The sequence below is a fragment of the Dermacentor albipictus genome, chromosome 7 (assembly GCF_038994185.2).
Source record: "Dermacentor albipictus isolate Rhodes 1998 colony chromosome 7, USDA_Dalb.pri_finalv2, whole genome shotgun sequence".
Classification (NCBI taxonomy): Eukaryota; Metazoa; Arthropoda; class Arachnida; order Ixodida; family Ixodidae; genus Dermacentor; species Dermacentor albipictus.
In genome coordinates, this window is record NC_091827.1 from 142,379,642 (window position 1) to 142,407,502 (window position 27,861).

General features: G+C 49.0%; 1 protein-coding gene across 2 annotated transcripts in view; it reads left to right on the top strand.

Annotated features, from left to right (window-relative positions):
• The window catches only part of Enoph (enolase-phosphatase E1), a 283,836-nt gene that overhangs the window by 177,642 nt on the left and 78,333 nt on the right, over positions 1-27,861 (top strand). For both annotated transcript variants that reach the window (XM_070521118.1, XM_070521117.1), the window contains one exon: positions 25,810-25,945. In XM_070521118.1, coding sequence (XP_070377219.1) covers positions 25,810-25,945 — 136 coding nt within the window. The remainder of the gene's footprint in view (positions 1-25,809; positions 25,946-27,861) is intronic.

Sequence of the window (27,861 nt, forward strand, 5' to 3'; positions counted from 1 at the left end):
GCAACGAAAACTGGGAGGGAGGCGCGAGAAAAAACATTTCCCTCTATTCCCATACAGGGGCAGCACATGCCAGGAAAGAAAAAGTTCGGAAATTTGCGCGCTCTTTGAACGTACCGTCGGCACCGTAAGTATACTGCATCGACCATTTTGGACTTGTTCACGGCGCCGTTATTTACGTCATTGACCCTGAAAGGGTTAAATTGTTATAGTCAATAATGCCACCTGGGAACATTGTACTAAATGGTTTATTTTACCATAGAACATTCACAAAAGTTCACTGCTCAGCAGCTGCTCGTTCTTGCATCTGAGCATTGTTAACACTTCATTGAAGATTGTTGCCGACAGGCAACATACCGCATTTACTCGAATCTAGGCTGACCCCGATTATAAGCCGACCCGCTAAAGTCCGAAGCCAACAAAAAAGAATATATTACCTCGAATGTAGGCCGAACAAAAAAAGTGAGGACAGCGTTCACAAAATGCAAACAGCATTTATTGAATCTGAACATGCAGAGCCATTCAACGTCGTCGTCGCTGCCACCTTCAAACAGTGCACTATTTTCGGTACCGTCAAGTGCATTAGATATGCTGTACTTTTTAAAGGCGCGCACGATCAAAGTACTCGTACCTGACATGTCGTCGCACGCTGCAGCTACCCAGCCCGCCAGCTGCGATAGCGATGTACGTACGTTTGATGCGCCCGTTGCCGTTAAAGGGCCCCTGAAACGGTTCGGACAAATTTTGTAGACGCGTAGGGTACAGCTTAAGTAGAACATTCGCACCACAATTTAAGTGAAGCGTTACGTATTAATGGAGCTACAAGCGATTAGAAGTTACCCTCCTCCCCAGCCATGCTTTTCCTCCTCAACTCGTTCGCCGAGCGAGCGGGGCTAAGCTCCGCCTTCACTGGTCCTGCGTCACGATGCGACGTCACATCGTCCACTTCCGGTGGTTTTGGAACCCGCCCCCGCCCGCGCAAAACCTCTCCGCTAGCCGCTTGGCTGTCGACCCCAAGCGAGAGCTATCGAAGCAGCGTGCGTTGCGAGCATTCTGTCGTAGCGCCGAACGTGTCTGGTATTCTGTTAGCCACAGGCAGGCTGGTCATATCGGCAAATGACTGGAGGCATAAACTCAACCTGATGAAGGAACTTTGGCGCAGACGTACGTGAGCGGCCTGATCGGTCTGCCCGGTGCAGACACTTGTTGATGCAGCGCTTAACCAGCCAAACAAAAGCGCTAATATTCCTCTAACCAAGTGTAAAACATTTTAAACATTTATCAAAACAACGTGTTGATCATTACACTCCTGCGAAAAATACGCACCAGCAGCAAAAAAGAATACCCTTCGTTGCTGCTACAGTGTATGGTTGAGCTCTATGCCACCAGGTGGTTGCACCGTGCAGACCATTCACCTTTGCCCTTCTGCTCATCTCGGCTCATCCCGTTACGGCACAGTCAAGTGGCCAGACCCTGTCCCCTCGCACTTACGTTTGCCCTAATACGGGACTCGCGAAACGCTAGTGCGTTAGTAATCTTCCGGTGTAAAGTGACGGCCACGAACGTGCAAATCCTGGCGCCGATCGCATAGCGGCAGTCCGATGCACAACAGCCAGTTCGCTCGTACGCTGCCCTGCAGAGTGACACGATGTCGCAGCTTGACATATTGCCAGTCGCTACGTTTGCAGTCCACAAGGGAACAAAGTCGAATCATAGTGCTCGCGAAAAGACTGAGACCAACTCTGACCGCGGAGCTCTCGTCAAAATGGAGTACGTTGTAACACAAGCAGACGACACTTGCTGTGTGCCGGAAGTGCTTAAGTGTACTGAAAAATTGTTCTTGTGCATTCTCTTTATGCTACTTTCTTTTTATAAAAACAAATTAACTAACATTTCAACTATTACGAAGATTATTTGTTTACCATAAAGGTGGAAAAATTATCGATCCCGCGCCCTGGTCAGCCAATCGGATAGCTCGCCCCACTGACGTAATATGGGTGATTTCGGTCATATGGGTAGGGGCGGCTTAAAATTCCGCCGAGCAGTGCGCTGCGATCGGCAGCGATGTGCATTTTTAAAACCTTATAATAAATTACACGCTTTACGCAGAGCACTTAGATGTGTCAATTAATGATCAAAAGGCCCCTACTCTAACGACTCAGTACGTTTGTAGGAAATCGTCAAAAGCGTTTCAGGGTCCCTTTAACATATGGTCTTCGTCAGCCAACCAGACCGTGTAATATTTCCGCAGACGATCCTTGAAAGGTTTGCTGATGCAGATGTCAAGTGGCTGCAACTGGCCCATCATGCCAGCGAGGTCCGTGTTCGCTTGGGCGAGCGCAGCCTTCACGTTGTGGTCAAGTGCCCATGGTAAGAGTCGACGACAAGGAGCAAGTTCTTTGTCAAAAGGGCTCCTGGACGCCGTCATCACACAATCTTAACCCACTCTTCCACCATCGCACCCGTCACCTACCCGTTCTCATTTCCCTGCACAATGACATTTCTTGGGAAAGTTTCTCGAGCAGGCAGTGTCTTCCTTTTAAATATCATATAAGGAGGGAGTTTGTCCATCAGCTGTGCAGCACAGCATCACAGTTGCGCGCTGCTTCTCGTAGCCCGCAGAGCGCACCTTCACCTCCTTGGCACCCTTTTCATTCATGATGTACGCCACTGGCATATCAGAATACACAGCCGTCTGGTCGGCGTTGCCGATTTGTCCAAGGTTGTAGCCTGCCGCGTCTCTCTTTCGCAGCACGTAGCGCTCAAAAGCTATCAGCTTTTCTTCAATATCGCGCAGCTTCTGGGTGATTAAAGTACGACGTCGGAGCCTCAGAGGCTGAAGCCGAAGTGCTTCATGAATTTCTGAAGCCAGCCCCAGCTGTCTTTGAAATCCTTTGGCGTTAGGCCTGGTAACACTGAGCTGAGTGTCACAGGGTGTGTCACACATTACTCCCCCCCCCCTTTCTTGTGGCTTCTGGATTGGATTGGCGCGGCTCGCTACGTGTTTGCGCGCGCTTTTCCGAGCGCAGGTTGGTGTGCGCCTGGTTTCTGTACTAGGCCGTTATGCGATCGCTTTTTTGAGCGCAGATTGGTGTGAGCCTGGTTTCTGCACTAGGCTTTTGTACGATCGCTTGTCGCTGCTTTCCTTTTCTCTGGATGGGCTTGCATTGCCCAGAGGGCGCTGCGAAAAAGGTGCTAAAAAGCGCCCTCTGTCCTAAAATGGGTCGTACCAAGCTCAGTCGTCTGCTTCGGAAAGCACGTTTACAATATGGACCCCCCACTTTCGTTTGTGTTGCATCACGGCCTGCAGCGAATATCGGGCGCCGAAGATTTTTTCATGGGTGGCACGCTGCGTAAAGGCAAGAAATTATGCAGTGCCGATTACGTGTACTCCGTTCAAGAATTAAGCGGCGAAGTTTTAGCGTGGTGTCAATGGCAAGTGAAGCGAGTCGCCTACGAAGTAGAACTTCAGGTAAGGTTTGCACGCTGCTAGATTCAGGCGCACAAACGCGAGGAAATGCTCGCTATAAATGAATCCACAGCAGCGATAAGCCGACATCATGTGTACGGAACTGCTCGAGCATATGACGGTACTCGCCGCGATGTACGAACTGCTCGAGCGCACGATCGTACGCGCCGTGACGGCAGCGGTCTTTCGACATGCCGCGAAACGATGGGCCTCCTGCAATCTTTGTTGACTGCATGCTGCTAAACTGATGCAATGCATGCGAGCTCGCACGTACGTGCGAATCGCGCTGCAGCGCGAGCTCTGCGCTGCTCGCTTGATGTAGCTTTTAATGATAGCGCTCGAACATCGATCTGCTTTCATCAATACTACCTTGCTGCGCCGCCTCAACATGCTGGTTTGAGGTCAAGTATGGTCACATTTAACTCTAACCTGTACTGCTCGTCGTGAGGTAGTGAATTGTCACCGAATCGGCCCGGCGATTTGTGGTCATTTGCACACACCCTTTGGTCACTTCACCACTTCGCATCTGCCGAATTGTTAATTGTCGCTATGGCCGGGTCTCTAATCGTGAATCACCAGCCATGCCTGCTGCTATATATGTTGGTCTGCTGTCGGGACTGTAGGTGCAAAAGACCGAATTATTAAGAACGCAGATAATCAAGCAAGCTTCAAGACAGGCGAAGCAGTCAGCATGGCGCGTAGTTTCGCTTACTCAGCGCGACGAACTGCAGCTGCAGCGCTCCCGTCGCTCCACTTCGTGAGGCCTTGAAGGAAAACGGTAGAATCTGATGTTGGGATTCAGGCCTTCTTGTTCATGGCAGCCCACGACGCAGAAGTAATGACGGTGACGCCTTTTCGAGGCTGGGCTAGGTCTCTCCGGTTCGGCGTCACCGATTCCTTCTGCTCCCAGCATTACGTCCCAAGGCACACGGAGAGTCCGTTTTCGTTAAATTATAGGCTGCGGCGAGCTCGCAGCGTGGTCAGCATGGTCTGTGAGAAGTGACGAGCCTTCTCGCACTCGCGACAGGGCAGAAATAAGTGCGAATCGACGCAAAACTCAGCCTAGAAACGTGCTTCGCCACAGCCAGGGCTCAATACGACCCAAGCTGGTACGACCCAGATGTCGCTTCCCGCGCCGCCACCAGGCGCCGCTGCTATACCTCAAACTCCAGCGCAAGACGCCCATTGATTCGGCGCGGCTTGGTACAGGCGCACAGACTCGGTGTGCGCCTGCTTTTTTCACTGAGCTTTTTCACTGGGCCCATATCACGTGTATATGGTTCCTGGCATCTGCCAGCATCGTGGCGAGCCGTAACTCAAGGAAATAATGAAGCAAAGAGAAAAGCTAAACGCAAATGGCGTTTTCTCCGCGGCCGCAACTCGTTCCATGAGAGTACAGACCAGCTGAGTAACAGCCGCATCCCTCTCCTGGTCCCAGGATCAGCCTAAACAAAGGTTGAACTAACAAAAGCAACAGCTATGCGCGTGATGGTTGAATAGATGGTGACAACTGAACGCAGCTCGAGTTAATCGCGCGGGTGTGGAATCTATGAGAAAACTGTCCTTCACATTACAGAGATGCCGATAACTACCGCCATCTAAAAGGAGTGAAAAAGGCAGCATAATGCTGACCGATGAACAGCTGCCAAGTCTCAACATTGATCTGGCGGCGCTTCAGGAATGTGTGAGGAGTGGTGGCGTGGGTGAGGGGGGGGGGTATGCCACTTGATTTCGGGGGGGGGGGGGGCAGGCCCCCCCAGGGTACGTGCCTGTTGTGGACTGTTACGTTTCGCCTACGACGCGCGGTAAAGCCGGCGCGGATGCAACGTACGCCGGAGCTTCGTTCAAAGCGGCGGACATTTTGGCCCGTTCGGAGCGGCCGCGACGCATCCCCGCCGAGCGCGTCCCGGCATGTTCAGTGCCACGTGTCTTTGTGTGTGCGTGTGTGTGTGTGTGCCCACGCTTGTCAAAGCGCGGCAGCCGGGGAGAGGAGCTCCCCAAGTGTGAAGCGAGGAGGTCTGACCGGCGCCGGCCCGGCTGATGCGTCACTACACTCGTCTCTACATGCCTCAGTCCGTCCGTGCCTCGCTGTCACGTGGTGTCGTCCCATGACCTTCCTTCTTGCCCGCGACGCCAAGAGTATAAGAGCAGCTGCCCCCGGACGCCAGGAGAGAGGCTCCGATTTCTTCTGTTGAGTAACGTGCTCTCCCGTCTCTCTACTTCGGTCGACCTGACCGCCCGCTCTTTGCGATGCTAGAATAAACAAGTTGTTCTGTTAGCAGTCGCCTCATGCTTTGCCGGGACCTTCGGATGCTTCCAGTGTGCCCCAGGCCGCCAGGCGAACGCTACCCTTGGGGCTTGCGACCCAGTTGCAATAACGGGCGTCAGCACTGAGGTTCCAACAGCTGGTTGCCAGCGGTGAGATCGCGACAACGGAGGCCAGCAGCGAAGATATGCGGTTGACTGTATGCTGAGCAGCACAACGACCATCCGGGAGCATTGCAACGAGCCCTGTGTGATGACTGGTTGCCTGCAGCGGAACGACTGCGCTGAATTCTTGGCTGCGAGGTTTGGTGAGTGCGAGACTTTCTTCTTCTGAGTTTTGCCAGGCTTTTGTTAGTGTCAGAAAGAGAGCTGGTAATTGTGGTTGTCGTTGCTGCCGGGTTAGTTTGCGGCAAGACAATAATAGGCAGTAGAGAAAGCAGCATTCAGAGCAGCCATGGATTTGAAGTCGTTGCGCAAACCGAAATTGCTGGAGCTTGCAAGAGAGTTGGGTTTGGATGTCTCAGACAAACTCAGAAAACCAGAACTGCTAAGGGCTATTCTTGAGTTAGGAGCTGAGGATGACGAGCTGTCGGAATGCCTTGAGACCATTGAGGAGAGGGAGACGACAAAAAGACAGGAGCGCGAACTTAAGGAGCAAAAAGAGAAAGATGAGCGTGAACGTAAAGAACAGATAGAATGAGAGCAACAAGAGAAAAAAGAAGAGCGTGACCGTCAACACGCTTTGGAAATGAAGCGTCTCGAGTTAGAGATGGAACGCGCTCGTAATGGAAGTCAGGCGCACGGTGCAGGAGAACGAGTATTGTTTAAAATGACTGACCTGATGCGGCCGTTTAAGCTTGGAGAGGACATTGGTTTGTTCCTGGTTAACTTTGAGCGAACGTGCGAGAAGCAGGGGTTCTCTCTCGGGAAACGTGGCCACAGCGCTTGCTCACTTTGTTACCCGGCGAGGCGGCCGACGTAGTCGCTCGCTTGGAGAGAGAGGAGGCAGAGGATTTCGACAAAGTGAAATCGAATCTGCTAAAAAAGTACAGGCTGTCAGCGGAGGCGTTCCGTCGGAAGTTTCGGGAAAATGAGAAAGGTAAAAGTTAGTCATATACAGAGTTTGCCTACAGGCTTATGTCAAACATGCAGGAGTGGCTCAAAGAAGAGAAAGCGTTTGGTGACCACGAGAAAGTTCTGCAGTGTTTCGGGCTAGAACAGTTTTATAGTCGGTTACCTGAGAACGTGCGCTACTGGGTCTTGGATAGGCCAGACGTTAGTACGGTGGCTAGAGCCGCTGAGCTAGCCGAAGAGTTTGTGACGCGTCGGGCTCGCGGAGCTAAGGACGGTCAAAAGGGTGAATTTGGCTCCAAGTTTGAGAGGCCGAAGTTCACGCCCATGAGAGCAAAGGGGGACACACGTGGTGCGGATGCGAGTGAAAGCAGTCCGACCGAACGTAAGGAGACGGCGGCAGCCGAAGCCGAACGCAGAAAGCGGTTCGAGACGAGGCAAGTGCGCGTGTGTTATACGTGCCAAAAGCCGGGTCACTTTTCGGCGCAGTGTCCGGAAACAAAAACAAAAGTCGTGTTTTTGTCATTATGCAGCACTGACGAGAACATGAAGCTTCTCGAGCCTTACATGCGAGACCTCCTCGTGAACGGGAAAGAGTGCCGAGTGCTTCGCGATTCCGCAGCTACGATGGATGTAGTTCACCCCTCTTACGTAGAACCCGATATGTTCACGGGCGAGTGCGCATGGATCAAGCAAGCCGTGGAAGCTCATAGCGTGTGTCTGCCCGTAGCAAAAGTGCTTATTGAAGGACCTTTCGGAGCACTTGAGACGGAGGCGGCGGTGTCATCTATGCTGCCCCCCCAGTACACGTACCTATTTTCGAACAGGTCCGATCACCTCCTGCGCGACAAGGGGCTTTTGTTTGGTGAGGCTAGCGCTCAGGCCTTAACCAGATTGAAGGTTCGGGAGCTCGCTGCAAAGGCGGTAGTTGCGAGGCCGACGTTGTCGAACGATGAGAAAGGGTCAGAGGCGCAGCAAGCTGATATTCAGAGCACGCCCGAACTGGATAAAATTGAGCCTGTAGCGTTAAAGGCACCAGATACTGGAGAAGAAATTCCCGATGCGGGAAAGTTAGAAGAGCTATCTGCAGATTTGCTCGTCGCGCCTACGTCAGACGGACTTAATAGGTTGCTAAAAGTCAGCCGGTCGGCTTTGGTAGCCGAGCAAAAGAAGGATGGCAGCCTAGAAAACATACGCTGCATTGTCAAGGAAGGTGTCGCCAAGAAAAATGCTCGCTTTGTGGAAAGAGGTGGGGTCCTGTACCGGAAGTATATAGACCGCAGGGGAGTGGAGTTCGATCAGCTGATCGTGCCTCAGTGCTATCGTCAGGATCTGTTGCGCTTGTCGCATGGGGGTTCGTGGTCCGGACACCTAGGAGTTAAGAAAACTAAGGACCGTCTCTTGCAAGAGTACTATTGGCCAGGGTGTTTTCGGGACGCAGACCACATTGTGAAGACATGCGACACCTGTCAGCGGGTGGGCAAACCAGGGGACAAATCGAGGGCGCCGTTGAAGTTGGTACCTATCATTACGGAGCCTTTTAGACGGCTCGTTATTGATACAGTGGGACCTCTGCCGGTAACAGCCACGGGGTACAGACACATTTTGACTGTGATCTGCCCAGCGACAAAGTTCCCTGAAGCAGTGCCGCTTAAAGAACTCAGCTCAGTTGAGATAGTCAATGCACTACTGTCCATATTTGCGCGAGTTGGTTTTCCTGCGGAAATCCAATCAGATCAGGGCACAGTGTTTACTAGCGCTTTGACGACAGCCTTTCTCGAAAGGTGCGGGGTAAAGCTGTTACACAGCTCAGTGCACCACCCCCAGTAGAATTCCGTTGAGAAGCTCCACTCCGTCATGAAGCGCGTGTTGAGAGCATTGTGTTTTGAACATCAAACTGACTGGGAGCTGTGTCTGCCTGGGGTGATGTTTGCATTACGGACCGCGCCGCATGCGGCTACGGGGTTTTCGCCAGCTGAGCTGGTGTACGGTCGCTCGCTGCGGTCTCCGCTTCGCATGCTTCGAGAATCGTGGGAAGGCAGGGGCGACGACCCAGTCGTGGTGGAGTACGTGCTTAAGCTCCTCGAACGCTTAAGAAGGGCACAGGAGTTGTCAGGTGAAGCAATGTCAAAGGCCCAGCAGAGGGCCAAGGTTTATTATGATCGGACAGCCAGGGCCCGTCGTTTTGAGGTGGGCGATGAGGTCATGATATTGCGCACATCGCTAAAAAACAAACTCGACGTGCAGTGGGAAGGCGCAGCACGAATTGTTCAAAAACTGTCGGACGTTAACTACGTTGTGAGTCTGCCAGGAAAACGGAAAGCACAGCAAGTTTACCACTGTAATCTGCTCAAACCCTATAAGCAACGGGAAGCAGTAGTGTGTATGATGGTAAACGCTCCCGAAGAGCTTCCGGTCGAGCTTCCGGGACTAGGCTCAGTGACGAACAGGGAAGACACCGATCAAGTCATTAGTGACTTAATCAGTAAAGCACCGCTGTCGCCTCAACAGAAAACCGAACTACACCAGCTCTTACAAGAGTTTCAAGGCCAGTTCTCTGAGAGGCCTGGTAGGACTTCTGTCCTTACTCATGATATAGAACTTACCTCCCCAGAGCCAGTACGATCCAAGGCGTACCGGGTGTCACCCCGCCAGCACGATATTATGGAGGCTGAGGTAAAGAAGATGCTACAGCTCGGTGTTATTGAGGCGGGTGAGAGTGATTATACCTCCCCTTTGATTTTAGTTGAGGTACCGGGCAAGGAACCTCGTCCTTGTGTCGACTACCGCAGGCTAAATTCCATAACTAAGGATCAAATTTATCCGATCCCTAACATCGAGGAGCGCCTTGAGAAAGTTAGTAGCGCTCAGTTTATTTCCACCCTAGATCTTGTCAGGGGTTATTGGCAGGTTCCACTTACAGAAGAGGCTAGTAGGTATGCGGCGTTCATTTCACCAATGGGAACATTCCGTCCTAAAGTGTTGAGTTTTGGTTTGAAGAACGCGCCATACTGTTTTTCAAGCCTCATGGATAAAGTGTTGCGGGGACAGCAAGAATTCGCTTTACCGTATTTAGACGACGTAGCGATATTCTCCGCATCCTGGTCTGAGCATTTGGCACACTTGCGGGCAGTGCTAACCCGCCTGCGCGAAGCGGGCTTGACAGTCAAGGCTCCCAAGTGCCAGTTAGCACAGGCCGAGGTTGTCTACCTCGGTCACGTGATTGGTCGAGGTCGTCGCCGCCCCTCTGAAATAAAGGTGGCCGCTGTGCGAGACTTCCCGCAACCGCGCACGAAGACCGATATTCGGTCGTTCTTAGGTGTCGCCGGCTACTATCAGAGGTACATCCCCAGGTACTCTGATATCGCGGCTCCCCTGACGGATGCTCTAAGAAAGACAGAGCCGCAAACAGTCGTCTGGGACGAGACAAAGGAAAGAGCTTTTAGCGCCCTAAAGAGCGCCCTAACAAGCCAGCCCGTGCTACGATCGCCCGACTACACAAAAGGGTTCGTTGTTCAGTGCGATGCTAGTGAGCGAGGCATGGGCGTTGTACTGTGCCAACGGGAAAATGGAGAAGTAGAACACCCCGTCCTGTATGCTAGTCGTAAGCTGACCAGTCGTGAGCAGGCGTACAGCGCCACCGAGAAAGAGTGTGCGTGTCTCGTGTGGGCCGTTCAGAAATTGTCATGCTACCTAGCCGGCTCGAGGTTTATCATTGAGACGGATCACTGCCCTCTCCAATGGCTGCAGACCATCTCTCCCAAAAATGGCCGCCTCCTGCGCTGGAGCCTCGCTTTGCAATATTCCTTTGAGGTGCGTTACAAAAAGGGGAGTCTCAACGGTAACGCCGATGGCTTAAGTCGAAGCCCCTAACGTGGGAATCAGCCTCAAAATTGTTTGTTATTGATGTTTTTCTTCCTGAGGCAGGATTTTTAACATATTGCTTTTGTGTAGTGTTTCAAAGTGATGATGTGCTTTCTAGTGCAATTTTCCGATTTGTGGACGCGTTCTGAGTGCTGCTATAGACTACTGTAAGGAGCTAGGCAGTAGTATAAAAGGGGAAGGAGCCTGGCATGGCTTAGTGAGGGTTGTGCCGTGCTTGCTGACTGAGCGGCTGAGTTTCGGCGCAGTTCTAACGCTTGCTGGGAAAGAGAACAAAAATGGCAACTCTCCTGAAGTCACTTTGCAGTGTCCTGTGTGAACCTGAACGTGAGAACGAGGCCTTCTCGGTGCGCTGCGCTCAAGAAACGCCGAGGGACGACCGACTTCGGTTATGAGCATCATCGAGCGACATCCCTCCGGACAGCGGGTGCAGTCCCCTGACCATCGGGATCTCCCTCCCCCGGCGGGGCGGTCTGTTACGTTTCGCCTACGACGCGCGGTAAAGCCGGCGCGGATGCAACGTACGCCGGAGCTTCGTTCAAAGCGGCGGACATTTTGGCCCGTTCGGAGCGGCCGCGACGCATCCCCGCCGAGCGCGTCCCGGCATGTTCAGTGCCACGTGTCTTTGTGTGTGCGTGTGTGTGTGTGTGCCCACGCTTGTCAAAGCGCGGCAGCCGGGGAGAGGAGCTCCCCAAGTGTGAAGCGAGGAGGTCTGACCGGCGCCGGCCCGGCTGATGCGTCACTACACTCGTCTCTACATGCCTCAGTCCGTCCGTGCCTCGCTGTCACGTGGTGTCATCCCATGACCTTCCTTCTTGCCCGCGGCGCCAAGAGCATAAGAGCAGCTGCCCCCGGACGCCAGGAGAGAGGCTCCGATTTCTTCTGTTGAGTAACGTGCTCTCCCGTCTCTCTACTTCGGTCGACCTGATCGCCCGCTCTTTGCGATGCTAGAATAAACAAGTTGTTCTGTTAGCAGTCGCCTCATGCTTTGCCGGGACCTTCGGATGCTTCCAGTGTGCCCCAGGCCGCCAGGCGAACGCTACCCTTGGGGCTTGCGACCCAGTTGCAATAACGGGCGTCAGCACTGAGGTTCCAACAGGACCATGGGTATTCGGCATGATCTGCGTGCCCACCGGGGAGCTCCGACTATTCAAGGTCGACCGACGAGACGCGGCGACGCTAGGCCCCATTATTGCAACCAACGTTGAACCGGGGACCCCCATCCACAGTGATGAATGGGCCGCATACAACTGCATCCCGAACTTAGTGGGGGCTAACGGAGCGAGCCTCAATTTGCAATGGGAAACAGTAAACCACAGCGTGAACTTTGTGGAACCGATCATGGGCGCTCACACGCAAAAAATCGAAAGTTATTGGCAGAAAGTAAAGCGCCACATCGTCTCCGCCGGCTACAGGGTAACTGCACCGCTGCTGGAGTCGCACCTCACATGGCTGTGGTGGGAGTCGATTAATGGCCACACGCGCTGCAAAGACTCGTTTCTGCGTTTATTAGAAGCGATCGCACGGCGCTACACAGTGTGACAAAGTAATGGAAAATAAAACGCAGTTTTCTGACCCTTTGCTTTTGTATGAATGTTTCCCGGCATTGCTGCGCGCTTCCATACACGGTACGCCCGCGGCGCAGCACTTCCGCGCTAAGCGACGCTCACTTCGTCTTTTGAAAGCCCAGTGCAAAAAGCAGGCGCACACCGAGCCTGTACGCCTGCACCAAGCCGCGCCGAATCAATCCAGAGAAAAGGAAAGCAGGGGTTCTATTCTGGACACTCATGGCGGCTGCACGGCTGCCATTATCCGCCATGTTTACTCTCTGATTGGCTGTCGAGAGGTCACGTGTTTTGAAATTTGTGCCGGGAAGCGGAAGTATTGCAAAATGCAATTTTGCGTTTTCATCAAGATGACGAAACGTGACGTGGAGCTACAAATTTTATGGACTAATACATTTTTTTGGTCCTTGGCAGCTATATTGCGATGTTAGCGCTTCAAAAAGAATGTGAGTGGTAGCATGCACAACCAGTGCAATGCATGTGCAATTGCGCGAATATGTGGTGGCGATCCAAGATATGCGCCATGCCAGCTTGCTGATTGGCTGAAGGAATATCTCGTGAGGAGCGTCACCGGAAAGGCTGTTTCGTAAACATCATTTTGACTATGCGTGACGTTGCGCTGGGCCGCCATTGCTGTGATTTTCCGCCATAATTTTTGCTGCGACGAACCGCGCGAATTATGCTAATGAGCAGCCATATGCAATGGCAGCCGAGAGGAATGCGTATCGCCACATTTTCCCCGTCGTTTGGCGCCACGAAAATCTTTTGTTCGTAACGCGTGCTCATAGTATTTGCATCGCTCTCGGGTGGTGTCGGCATTTGTGTTTGGGGCCATCATTTTTTAAAAGAACGCGTTTATACGAAATAATATTGGTAGCTTTCGGCAATGTTGTCCACTTTTCACTGCTGCATTTGTATTGTAATCAAGATTAATGCCTTTTCGCACAATCAAAAGTTATGACAACGGCCTCTTTCTAATTTATAAAAAGAAATGTAGGCAAGGCGGCGCCTTGAAATTTCCTCCCGCAGTGCGAGTAACCAGCGAAATGAACAAGAGATGGCAGCGCCGGCGCTTGCGTCGCGCTAGTGGATATCTCTGGCGCCCGCAATGCTATCGGTGATATTCGGCCGTTTCTCAGCCAGCCGAGCCGGGCTGAGTCACTTGCGTTTCACGAGATAGCAATAACGTGGCCTAGAACGTGCGCGCATATCCACTGGTAGGGCGCGTATGTTGTCTCAAGCAAGAAAACAAGCGCGTTGGCGCCAACATGCGATGACTCATTCCATTTTCCGAGGACACGCATTCTAGCTATTGCAGCAGACGACATCTTGTACGCAGCAGACGACGGAAGCGAGGAGCGTTTTCGACGGAATAATCATACGCTTTGAAATAGCTGCTTTATTTTTACTGCGGAGGAAAACTGTTTTGTTTTACCGATAACGCTACATTCAGTGCCTTCATTTCAGTTTCTTAGGCGAAACGTCAAGTTGGCTTCACGTTACGTAAGTAAAACTGGGCCACCACCAGCGCCATTTTCTTTGCGTCGCGCCCAGGGCGACCTGCGCATCCCGTGGTCGTCTACGGGAGCGCGCGGCCGAAGAAATACCACGTGATCATTGAGTAGGGACCAAGCGCGCCGGTAGATGCCGCCAGTGCTCACCCCCACAGCAACACCCGAAACGCTCCGGCCCTGCCTTCAGGAATACGGCGATGACGGTAAAAATTCGCAGAGGAGCTGCAGTAAACTCGGCATTTCACATTATAGACAGGGTGCGGCTAGAAAAAGGCGCGGCGACACATGCGAGAGGCACTCAACCCCAGATATTTGGTATCTTCGCGGTGCAGTGCAATGAAATCTGAAACTACTTTGAAGGCGTGTCCGCGTGGCTGCTAGGATTGTGAAGTCATCCCTTTGAGCTTTTTTTCCCCCCTCTCATTGTGTGCTAAAATGTTGGTTAGTGCTGTGGTGTCAATATCGTCTGGTGTGCACTTCCCGCGCTAGCCGAGGCCTGAACGCGTCCGCACGTCATTCTCCCGTAGGTTTCGCGTCTCGAGCCGGAAGCAATGAACGCACTACATACCGCTTTGCAGGGCCCACGCGTTCCCTTGCTGCATTCGGCACGTTTACTGAAGTGACGTGCCGTTGAGAGCACGGCAGAACGCGAGTAGATTTAATTGCAGTGCATGCCACAATCGTAAAAATGTGCAGTTATCGACGTATTTATTTACGCCGCTTTACCAAATGATAACGAAAGTCTGAGCTTGAAAAATTCGCTTTATTGTGCCATCACATGGATAGTTACTACACTTTAAGTACTTTTCTCGAGTTGGGCTTTTTGTTCAGGGCCTTTCTCTTTGCGTTTCCTTCAGTGAGGAGCCCAGCGAAATTTGTCAAAAGGGGCCTCATGAACTTTTTCAGTACAAGACTAACAAGTTCCATTCTGTGGGCCTCCGAGTGATTTGTGCTGCACATAAACAAAGGATTTTTGACAATTGAAGGAAGCACAACTTCACCAAACTTTTTTAAAGGCTGTGGCCCTTTCACCAGCACTGCAGCTGCTTTAGAGGCAGCACCCTCAAGAAGTGAAACGAAGCCCACAAAAGCCAAAGTGGGGTAGGAGAGCCCTCCTCTGTCAATTCCTGCAATCAGGGCAGTCGTAGTTGAAGTGCTAGCTGGTGCACGTAACTTATCGATGCATCCCAAGCAGTCAATATTGTCTTGCACTGCCCTCACCAGGAAGCCAGCAATCAGAGCTAGCGTGCTCAACCTCAGGCTCTGTTGTGGCAGACCTGGAAATAAAGTGTGGTATGCTGTAAGAAATAGGCAATAACAAGCTTAACAGCAGTCACGAAAAACAGTAAACTGGTTAGTGATTTCTTTGAATAAGAGTGTTTGCTACAGAGACCTTGACATCGACTGAAGGCCAGCATATAATTAAATAAAAAGCCACTTGAAACATTTTTCAGAAAATGCTTAATAGCAAATTGTGCACTTTATAGAAATTTTGAACACATATGCTTCATTATTATCATGCTCTTTTTTACAAACATGCAGACCGTTACAAGTAAATTTTTAGCTATGTTTTCAGCACTCGCTCTACAGTGCATTGATTAGGACAAAATGCATACTTGGGTGCCACTCGAATGCAGACAGGTAGGGGAGCAGAAGCTTTTGAACATCCTTTCCTGCAGTGGCCTTAGTCACTGTTTGAACAGGCAGACATGATGCTGCCCCTAGGTTTGCCACCACACTTCCGACATTGCCACTCGCTGATGAATGAACGATGCCAGTGACCAGAATCTTCTGAAGTGCCGACAACGCTGAGTAGGCATCCGTTTGGTCATTGCTGCCATTTAGCTGCCTAATAGCTGAAAACAATGACTCTACGTCATCACTGGAAAACTTGCCAGTCAGCACAAAGTGAAATCCTGCATTTAGCAGGTGTTTTGTGCACATAACGGTTGATGCCGTTGTTAGAGTCAGTGCCTCGTGGGTCTCTTCAGTAAGAAACTCCAGCTTGTGGGTGGTGCCCTTCTTCCACGAGGCAAAATAATCCAGGCATTCTGCCTCTAGCCATAGAAGCCTACAAGGTAAAGTTAAAAAAAAGAACAAACACAATGAAGCATGATGCAAGAAAATGGCACCGAGCTTTTCTTTTTCGCAGTATGAAAAAAAAAGAAAAATGGTTTTAAAAGGAGTACATGAGTAACAGCTTTCACATGCACTTTTTGAATGGATGCTTTTTTTTTTAGCATACTTGCATTCTCGCAAATTAAGACTTCTGAAAGATAAGTGCTTTTACACCTTTCAACCATGATGAATATGGAATATACCTTTCATCACTTGCACTGTAGAAGGGCATCCTCCAAGCATCCCTACTGACGTTATAGAATGTAGTGCTCTTGATGTTGTGCACTGCATACCATTTGTACACTATCTCCATGAATTCGACTGTGGGCAACCAACCCTCGAATCCAGGAGCACCAAGGCGATGTCCGTGCTGCTGCAAAAATCTCAGGACTGAAGTGACCTTAGAAAAAAAAAATACAGGAGTGAGCATCTCAGCTGACTTCAGCTGCAGGTTTGATATATTAATGCTGCAGGCTGAAGATATTAAAGAGACACAGTCTATAGCTTTGAAGCAGTACTAGAGACTGACTACTATTTGTACTGATATACAACGTTCACACAAGAAAGTTCATCAATGCATATTTTACCTGCGGCGAGAAAATGTCAACAGCTCTACTGACATTCATTTTCTCGAAGTTACTTGGCCAGAGGTGCTTCTTTGTCAGGCACCGCACCATTTTAAAAGCACCCTGCCGTTCCTGCACCTTGTAGAGCAACCTATGAAAAAATAAAGGGTTAGCATCATACTACAAAAGTTACAAACCATTGTTTATTACCTTAAGTAATCTGGCAGGATCAGCTTCCCTTTGTTTCTGAAAATTCTCTTTTCATCAAGAAACTGCGACCTGATATTCTTCAGGATATGGCAGTAGTCAAATGACAAGTAGAGCTGCCGACTTTCATCTAGAGGGTGTCTAGAAAAACAATTTTTAATTATGATTAGTATGTCAGCTTAAAGCGCCATTATAAATTCCATACACAACAGCCAGAATGCAAACATGACAGCAGATTTAGCACAGAAATATTCATAGCAACACATGCATTATATGAGGCAACATTGAATGACTACTCACATTACGACAGGCTTGATAGGGCCACCTGACAAGCTTGAAAAAAATTTGCAGTTTGCCTGATGATTGTCTGCAACCAGCCTCACCACCCGAAAGCCTGCCTCTTCTACAGATGCCATTACTTTAAGGGCAAGAATCTCTAGTTGTCCTCCAGTTAGGGCCTTTGAAAAATAATACCCAACCGGTAACCTGCAAAAGAATATCATAGTTGCAAATTTGACAGATATGAATTTTCTGCTATCTTTTGACACAGCTAAAAACTCAACATACCTGTAATGAGTGGAGAGACCAACAAAAACAAAACATAGAAGATGTGTTGCCAATTCATCTTCTAGGTTGTAATCAACTTCAGCACCTCCCAAGTTGACCAGACCATGTACAGCATCTGACTGCTTGTGGTATATAGTAGCCTGTTTAATAGACATCTCGTCCATGACAAGGGAACCACATCGTGCCTGTAGAGATTAATGTAAAAACATACATAAATAATTTCTTGATGTGCGCAACAGAGTAATTTACCTCTTCGGAGTGCAGTTTTGCTTCTACATGGAGCCGCTGCTTTATCAGTGAAGAGACTACCTCTCCAGTGCAAGCACCGATGTACCTCTTCAATGTCGACCTGCACGGCAATTTCAGCACGCCACTCTCTCTCAGCAGCTGATAACACGATGGAGATTTGGCATGCCAGAGTACACACTGGCGTATAGTTTTTTCCTGCCAGCGGCGCTTTGATGAGCCTAAAAATGCCACCTGCTCTTGAATGAAAAGGGCTCTTGCATCATTTTGCTCCACTTTTTCCTGAAAGAGTCCAAAATTGTGAAAGGCAAAACTTCAATGAAGAGTAATTATAATTAACAATCGAATAACGGATACCATACCTGAAGCACCGTGAAGTTTGTTTTCTTCATTGCTGCCTCAGCTTTTTTCTTTTCATATCTGAGCAATGAGAGCTCCTCTTGCAGCTTCACATGTTTCTCCACAAGCCGTCTGCTTTGTCTCGAGAGTGTTGCTACTCGCCTGAGTAGTCCCGAAATTCGTGAAACCGAGAGCCTCGTTTGTGTTCCCTTAGCTGCTGGCTTTGATGGCAACAGGCCGCTTTTCAGTGCTTTTTGTGGAGCTAACTGAAGGGTGGGAAGCAAAAGCTGGCCAGAGGGGGCCTCTTGTATTGGCTCCAGCAAAAACATTCCTGAAGGCTCCATTGGAGCTCCTGGAAGAGGTTGTTCTGCAGGTCCAGAACTCCCAGATTTCGGCACAGTTACAGCCTCGTTGTTTCCGTCATCACTGGTTAGTGCTTCTGCTGCAGCTGTGTCAAGAATACATTCATTTTGCCTGAAATGCAAAAAACAAACGAGTTCTATTACAACAGCTGCAACAGACAGCTATACAGTTATGCATGATATTTAGAACCAGCATATGTTGTTTTCATCGCTAAACAGATACAAAATGTGCGGCAAAAGAATCGTATTTACCCGTTTTTTTTTGCAAGCCCAGGAGACTCGCTCACCGAAGGAGCTGAAGCAGGACATTTTCGCTTCAGTAGGCGTCGCGTCTGTTTTGTTGATGGCTGCAAGTACGCAGGGAATGCAGGAAAAACTGTTGGAAAGCTTCAGGTTTCAACCTCCGCAGCTTAAGGCCTTCCCGATAGTCTTCTGGCCTGAAGTGAAGGCTGCAGACCCTGCTTCGGTCGATTGGAACCCAGGGCTCTTTCCCTGGCCCTGGAAAAAAAAAGAGGGACATCGTGGAAACAGGCATACATTACTTCACGCGGGTAAGTTCTGAGTACCGCTCAAAGCAACGCAAACTCGACTACTGGAGCGCACGAGAGCTCCGAAGCTCGATCGCCATTAGGCGGGAGCCGTCGCTCGAAACGCACATTAAAAGCACGTTTCAAAGCTAAGTACAGCATAGTAACTTACCTTCGCCTTGCCGAGAGATGTTTTTCAACCATCTGTTTCTAACATCTGTCACGGGGAACTCGTGAAACGAAATTCCTCGTGCTGTTCGGCCGCTTGACTTGCACAACGGCACGCAGCAGTAAACCATCCTATGTGAAGCCGCAAACTCGAAAGCCCGCGCCCACGGGGCTGAGAATCACAGTGCCACTGAAATAGAATATGGTAATCAAGAACACAGATCACCAAGCGCTCAGCTAATCGACTGTTTCGCGCACGTACGTTTGGATCCCTCCGTGCTGCCGCTGAAAATGCTTGCTGCCAAAGCGTGCGACCGGCCACAAGGTGGGGGTGAGCACTAGCGCCACTATTCGCGGCGGCGGCTTGGAAAACTAAAAAAAACCACACAAGCAAAAGCAAATCGGCGGCGCAGGCGAAGCGCCGCACGCGCAGGTCGCCCTTTATACAGTAGGTCATGGTCGCGCCTATGTCACGCAGAATGTCCAGAATAGAAGCTAAACATTTCGACAGAATTGCCTGTCTGGTTGGGAAATTGATTAGAACTTGAGACTGACTCCAACCAAATAACTGAATTTTATTAGCCCGACGTTTCGGAGCCCATTCGGCTCCTTCTTCAGGGGGTTGTTTTTCGGGGGGTGGCGGTGTGCCGCTTTTAAAGCGTCTTTTTTGAAGAAAGGAGGGGGGGGGAACACGGGAGGTGGGGAGACACTCCACAGACGGAAAGGTGGGGGGGAACAAAAGGAAACGTCGGGCTAATAAAATTCAGTTATTTGGTTGGAGTCAGTCTCAAGTTCTAATCAATTTCCCAACCAGACAGGCAATTCTGTCGAAATGTTTAGCTTCAAGTCTTTACGTGCAGACTTCGGGCTAGAGGCAGTGCAACTTGCAAAGAACTATATAAAAGCAGTGAAAGGAATATCCACCTTCAAGACACACCTAGACTTCACCCGGAAATGCAAAGACAAGAACGTCGTGCCACGAAGTCTCCAGCTACGCCAACCAATCAACACACCAGAAGGCCGGGACATCATCGACAAGGCCCAGCAAAGATTGGTGACAGCACGGATACATGAGTGCCACATGGTGATCCGGAAGAAAGAAGTCGACGCGTTCTTCGCCAGAAGACAACTTGAACACAAGGTACCCCATCTCTTTTCATCAACTGAATCGTTTGCAAAGGCCGTAGCGTCCTCAGAGGAAATGAAACACAGTCAAACGCAGAAGAAGAAATTCTCTTCCCTAATCAACGAAAACGAGAAAACAGGAGTGTTAAACAAGCACACAGTAACCAATTTATCATCGAGAAAGCTCACAAGCGAAGAAACTTCAATCCTGGCAAAAGGTCAAAAATTCAATGTTACGACAGATAACCCACCCCTCCCCAAGATGATCGCCGCCTTTGAGAGCGGCATCCAGCAACTAGACCCCAAAGTGCGGGAACAGGTCAGACTGAAAGCAATCGGCATAATAAGGTCCAATAACAACCACAGAAGAGAACGCAACTTAACTTCCGACGAAATAAAAGCAGTGAGAACGCTGAAAGAAGATACCAACATTGTGATCCTACCGGCGGACAAGGGGAACTCAACCGTTGTTTTGAACATAAAGGACTACGAGGATAAGGCGTCCGCCCTACTTGACAGCCAAGATTACGAGAGACTAAAGAAGGACCCCACTACGAGAACTCAGTCGTTGCTGAACAAGACGCTGATTGAAATATTCCGCAGCCACCCAAATTCTCGAAATCTCTACCTAAAATTAATCTGTAGGAACGGATCCGCTCCAGCTTTCTACGGCTTGCCAAAACTCCATAAACCCGGAATCCCCTTACGACCAATCGTAGACTTTTCGTGTTCCCCACTACGATCACTATCCACTTACTTGCATCAGATCATATCACCACTCACCGGAAGGACAGCATCGCACGTGCGCGACTCCGAGAATTTCATCAAACTCATCAAAAATCCGTATCGAAGATGATGAATGTCTGGTCTCTTTTGATGTAATCTCTCTGTTCACAAGAGTACCCATTAAGTTGGCTGTTTCCGCAACTAGAGATGCACTGGAACGTGACGATATGCTCAGTGAGAGAACCCCTTTGAGTGTAGACGAGATCTGCCGCCTTCTCGAACTGTGCCTGTCCAATACCTATTTCACCTTCCGAGGCAGCTACTACAAACAGGTTAAAGGAACTCCTATGGGGGCCTCAATTTCCGTTGCCATGGCTAACTTGACTATGGAGAGCATCGAGGAGAGAGCTTTAAATACTTTTTTCCCGAAACCAAAAGTCTTCCTCAGGTACGTGGATGATTGTTTTTGCATCGTGAAGACGAGCCAAGTCGAAAACTTGCAGAAACACTTAAACTCCATAGACCCGGATATACAGTTCACATATGAGCGCGAACAGAACGGATCACTCCCATTCTTAGATGTACAAGTTACACGAAAAGACGGCATTCTAAAATTTTCAGTCTACCGAAAACCAACCCACACAGGCCGCTATCTTCATTTCCAATCCGACCATCCGGCAAACCACAAGGCGTCTGTTGTAAATTCTTTATTCAAACGAGCCGAAACTCATTCCTCATCGGAATCGGATCTAAAGAAAGAAAAGAGAACGGTTCTCAACGAACTTAAGAGGAAAAAAGAAAAAAGAAGAAGCAAAATGCGGGACCTTCAGCCGTTTACTTCTCCCCAACCCCAGAAGCGAGTGTCCATCCCGTACATCAGAGGTACCAGCGAAGCGCTCAGCCGAATATTAAAAAAAGAAGGCCTCAAAGTGGCGCACAAACCAATAAACACTTTCAATATCCTCCTCCCTAAACCAAAAGATCGTCCACCAAAAGAAAAAGCTCAAGGCGTCGTCTACAAAATCAGTTGTGCTGACTGTCCGGCGTCGTACATCGGGGAAACCAAAAATCTAAAAGAAAGGATCAGACAACACGAGAACGACGTCAGGACATTCAACCGTATTCGCAGCGCCGTCGCTGAACACTGAAGGCGCCGACCACAAAATTGCTTTCAAGGAAACTGAAATCCTTCAAACAGAAACGAACTGGCGAAAGAGACTACTACTGGAGTCATGGCACATTCAGAATACGGAGAATAACATAAACCGTGTGAAAGGCAACCTACCCTCGGTCTATGTCCATGGCCTTGGCGACATGACGAAAAGAAGAAAAGGACGCACAGCCAGATAGACTCCCGCTCGTTTCACCAACACAGAACGTCGGCGCGACCCTGTATCCTCCCCCCCCCCCCCGCGGCCCATCAAGGGCACCGTCGTGAGCACTCCACCCAGCACCGGTCATCGCAGCACCTTGGAAGCGGTCCACAACACAACCCCCCCCCTTTCCTTTTGTTTCCCCCCACCTTTCCGTCTGTGGAGTGTCTCCCCACCTCCCGTGTTCCCCCCCCTCCTTTCTTCAAAAAAGACGCTTTAAAAGCGGCACACCGCCACCCCCCGAAGAACAACCCCCTGAAGAAGGAGCCGAATGGGCTCCGAAACGTCGGGCTAATAAAATTCAGTTATTTGGTTGGAGTCAGTCTCAAGTTCTAATGTCCAGAATAGCGCCCCAGCGACAAGCGATCGTACAAAAGCCTAGTGCAGAAACCAGGCTCACACCAATCTGCGCTCAAAAAAGCGATCGCATAACGGCCTAGTGCAGAAACCAGGCGCACACCAATCTGCGCTCGGAAAAGCGCGCGCAAGCCCGCAGCGAGCCCCGCCAATCCAATCCAGAAGCCACAAGAAGGGGGGGGGGGGTGAAGTAATGTGTGACACTAAGCTCAGTGCTACCAGGTTAGGCCTCGCTCCCTTGAAAGTTCCCTAGCTTTCGCTTGGAGCACTTCTGTTGTCACTGGAAGGGCAGCTGCTCTCTGCGTCTGGATAAAGTCCGCCAAAACTCTCTCCTCTTTGTGGTGACGACCTTTCTTTGGTCCGCTAAATGCCATCCTCGTTGCGGCACACGCAAAAAGCTGCTGTCGGTTGTCCCCTCCATCGACGGACACTTTTCTTGTTGACGCCGAAGTCCCGCCCGGCTTGAAGGTTCGACGATGCCTCTGCGGCTATCACAACTTTTCGCTTGAAAGCGGCACTGTAGTGGCCTCTCCTGCTTGGTGCCATCGCGATAACACCATGCCGCACACACGGCTGACACGACAGAGGTCAAAATGACGACCTCGCTTCTGTACGGTTGGCTACTGGCACAGCGGCTGCGATACTGACTTTTCTAGATGGCGCTAGCTATGCACCATATTTAGCAGTTTCAATGAAAAACTGGCACGTTTTTTTTTTAAATCCTCGAATCTAAGCCGATCCTAGAGTTTGTAATATGATTATTTGAAAAAAAAACTATCGGCCTAGATTCGAATAAATACGGTACTAGAAAATATATTTTTTCTTGCCGCTAAGCGTCTTCAGTCAACACTGAATGACAAGCAGCAAGCATCATTTGTTGGTTTAGAGCAGGAACATTGGATGAGGATGAAGAAGTTTCACACATTACTCGCTCTTTTATGAAAACAGTCAGAGGAGACAGACCAATGCAAGGTCTCTCTGGCTGCACTGTTGTCACACGTGTGATATAAATCAAATGAAATGTACACCTATGGTTCACACATAGCTCGAAAGCTGTCTGTACGAATTCCAAACAAAGCTTTTAGTAGCTTGGAATAAAGCCCACTTCCAGTTTTCTGCCTGCGGTTTCGCCCCGTATTGCTGAAAAAGCTCTCGCAACATTCTCATTTTTTTTTCATTGATTATGCTTATTTTTGACGTGCCTGGTACATTTAGATCGACAATAAACATTATTTTTCATATATATATGTGTTGTCATTAATGAAAAAGTTCAAACCAGTAATGCTGTAATTAGTATCAACACTACTTCTCTTTCTCTAAGTAAAATATTTAGATGTTTGTACCCTCTGCTTTTTTGTGCAACCCAGTTATAACAGTAAAGTTTTCTTAGCACTTAAATATTTGTTATAAGTGTGCTGAACTTCATATACACACCTAATGGGCCTGCGAGGAAATGAACGAGAAGAAAAGGGATTAACCGAGGGGCCCGATTTTTATTAGTTGTATCATAAATGTGCTAATCATTTCCTCGTATCATAAGAAGCCAACAAGCACTGACACCAAGGACAACATAGGGGAAATTACTTGTGCTTAATAAATGAAATAAAGAAACAATAAATTAATCGAAATGAAAGTGGATGAAAAAACAACTTGCCACAGGTGGGGAACAATACTACAACCTTCGCATATCGCGTGCGATGCTCTACCAATTGAGCTACCGTGGCGCCGTTTCCTCGTTTACTTTCTTGGGTATTTATGTTTTCTAGTAGAACCCTGGGAGTGTTAACCATCGCCATCACTCACAGACCTTGGCGGCAGACGTGGGACGTCCTCTCCGCCGCAAGCATCACGAGAACATGATCCTTTTGGGTAAAGGCGACTGGTCAATAAACCCACACATGGTACCTGAAGGCATCAGTGTTTCCCGAATTTCATTCCACTTTCATTTCGATTAATTTATCGTTTCTTTATTTCATTTATTAAGCACAAGTAATTTCCCCTATGTTGTCCTTGGTGTCAGTGTTTGTCGGCTTCTTATGATACGAGGAAATGATTAGCACATTTCATGGCGTGCTGCAAAAATAACACTCTGGTCACGTGGACAAATTCATTGACACATTGAGCATTGAGGGTACTCAACTGCAGCAAATATCACTTTGTTGGTGCACTGCTGCATGGGGAAGGAAGGTTTCATGTGGAATTGATGGCAGTGTTGATGGGTAAATTAGAAGGGTCAACATATGTTTAGTGTAAATTTCAGTTTATATACTGTAATTAATTACAAATGCACTTGCATGCTCAATCACCACAAGCCAACACGAGACTGCATTTCAACAAAGGCAAGCAATGTAAGAGTGGCAATTTCCATCCACTGCGGATGGCATAGGAATGCTCACACATCTTAAATCGCAAAACAGTAGTTTCACATTTAGTGCTGATCTCATATCAAATATTTCTCAACTTTGAAGTTCTGCTGTGGAAGCTGCACACTTTGACACAGTAAAGTAAGTTCGAGAAATGCACTCGCTCCTGAGTGCAGTCTACAGCGAATGCCATCTCCTTTTGTCAGCTGATGAATGACACTAATGGCAAAGTGCACTTGTGTAAGGTGACATAGAATGTGCCTGTCTGACAGGGGTATGAGATGTGTACATGTGCCATTAACGTTTATTTCCCACACACTACAGTACAGCAGAATCTTATTAAGTCAAATCCACTTGATTCCAACTTTCGGTTTATTCGAACTGATGCTGTGGTCCTGCCAGGATTGTGGGCATTTCAATGTGCGAAAACACCTGGTAATTTGAATGCATAAGCTTTTAACGACATTTAATTTGAATATACCACACCACCGACCTTGCTCTCAGCAGTGTGCTAACTTGTTTGGTGGTGCTCCTGACTGGGCATTGTGGTTACGCAGCGGTTGCTGCTCCCGTCTGCCATTGCAAGTAATGCATTAAAAAAAATGTACAGTAACGTTTGGGCACAGGCTACATGCAAATTTTGCCATTAAGTGCAGCTTCACAGCAGCGATAATGCTCCTAGAAGTGTGGCTTCACGAGAGCACGTGCCGCGTTGCCTCGAAGCCACACTTCCGGAACTCAACACTCGTGCAATAGCTCAATGCACATGCGCTGCCTAATGGAGCGGTACTGTGAGTCCTCTATTCAATGAGCTTCCATCGTATTTTCTGTCATATTTAAGTCCATTTAATTTGAATAAATTTTTGGGCCTCTTCGAATTCAAATTATACAGATTTGACTGTGTTTTTGAAAGCTCTCTGCCCATCAAACCTTCCTGCATACACAGTGTAAGTCAGGACAATGCCCAAGTTATTTTCCTTATCATTGTTACTTCGCTTCTAGGCTCTACCCGGACGTGGTGCCCACATTGAGTACATGGAAGTCTAGGCAGGGTCTGACACTTGCCATCTACTCATCAGGCAGCGTGCAGGCTCAACGGCTGCTGTTCAGCCACACCACCGAGGGCGATGTCACGACGGTCAGTGCCTGTACAGGGGCTGCAGTGGTAGACCCTAGTGACTGTGTACAAAAAGGAACATGCCAAACAGTTTAGTGTCAACAACGGTTTGCTGGGTGTACCTGGAAGTGGGGCAACTCGTTCCCAGGTTATTTTCCCCCTGGCTGCTTGTTTCCTCACTTACGTGACAACAATAACCGCAAGCATAGTTGGTGGTCGGTGGATTGAATGCCACGGCTCAAGTCCATCATACATTTAGACGCATGTGGTATGCCCTTCAGATCATGAGTTAAGATACTGTCCATAATTTGTCCAAATACTGTCCGTAAATGTGTCAGAAGTAACATAATTTTATTGCAAGACTCTGCGGACTCCGTTGAAAGAAAATTGAGATGGCAGAGCGATCCTTCATGCAAGTTTTAGTTACCTTGCAGAATTACAGAGTAATTAAATGTATGCTTATTTTTAGTCAGATGTGTTTTTTTTCCACGAAACTTACTGCATGGTCATAGAACGTGCAACATTAATTTATTGGCTGCATACGTTACGAGAAAAGAAAAACTATTGCCATTTTTTATTTGTCTACATTTTCACCATGGTCGACAGAACACACCATGTTGAACATCCCGTGAAAAATAATGGTGGTGTTGATTCTACTTCGCTCTCCTTGTTGTTATGCGCTGCCTTTACTTTGTGATAGCACCTTCAGGCAGAATGGATGTGTATAGTGATAGCTGGCACATTGAAGTCAAATGGATGCACGTTGAGCATGAAGAGGGTTCAATTTACCCAATGTCTGCAGCTTTTTTTCTTGCTGCTACTGGCTAAAACAGACAAAAACAAGTTGCAATGCAACTGCAAACACTGTGACTGAATGGGATGCTACACTCCCAAGCACTCGGATAAGCGGTCGCAGCCAGAGTCTGAGAACTGGGCCACCGCAATCGCCTAGTGGCTATGGTGTCGCACTGCCAAGCTTGGGGTCAATTCAAGCTGTGGTGGCCACATTTCAATCGTGTGGAATGCTGAAACATTTGTGCACTTAGGTTTAGGTGCACGTTAAAGAACACCAGGTGGTAAGAAAAAATTTGTGGGGCCACAACAGTGATATGGGGACAGATTACCAGCGAAGCTGTTTAGGTTGCATACATGGGCTGCATACATTATGAAATAATACATATATTTCATATTGCACCGCGCTACGCCAACACAAGTGCTGTCATGTTCAGCGCACCTCCCATGCATCTGTCATAGCTGCGCCGGCACCTTCGACGCGCGCATGACGTTATAGCCACAGATGAGCGGGCAACATGCACGGGGCCGTCATCGCACTCTTTCCCCCTTTGATTATTCATAATATAGAGTTTAAAACAAATAAAGCGAATGAAGACCAACTGGCTACACTAATTGCACTTTCTTATATATAAGTAGAACCTCGTTGATACATTACTGTTACGTATGTTTTTCCAGCACCAACGTTTGCAATGGGGAACACAAAAAATGACCCAATAGAGTTGCGCTTATCTTTTACCGGGTCACACGTTCCTGGAAAGCACGATTTTTCGGCACCAACATTCAGTACGTTGCCAAACTGAGATCGTGTGATACGTTTTCCAGCCGCTAGATCCCATGTGAACAAGAAAATGTGCGAGGTGTGCGCAATCGTGAACAGTATATAGCTGCCCACCACGGCAGTTTCACTGCAATACTCACCTACCCGTTTCACGTGAAAACGCCGGTATGCACTCACGTTTCTCATTTCAGTACCAGCAAATCTTCTCCGGGGTTGTCACACGTGGCATTCACAGCTATCACTGCCATTCCTATTGCGATAAGCATCTTCGCCTATCTGTTTCACAGTGTGAGGAGCCACCGGAAGCGTAGTATACACGCTTTTAACAGGCGATAAGCAAAATGCGCTGCCGTTCCTTGCTGCA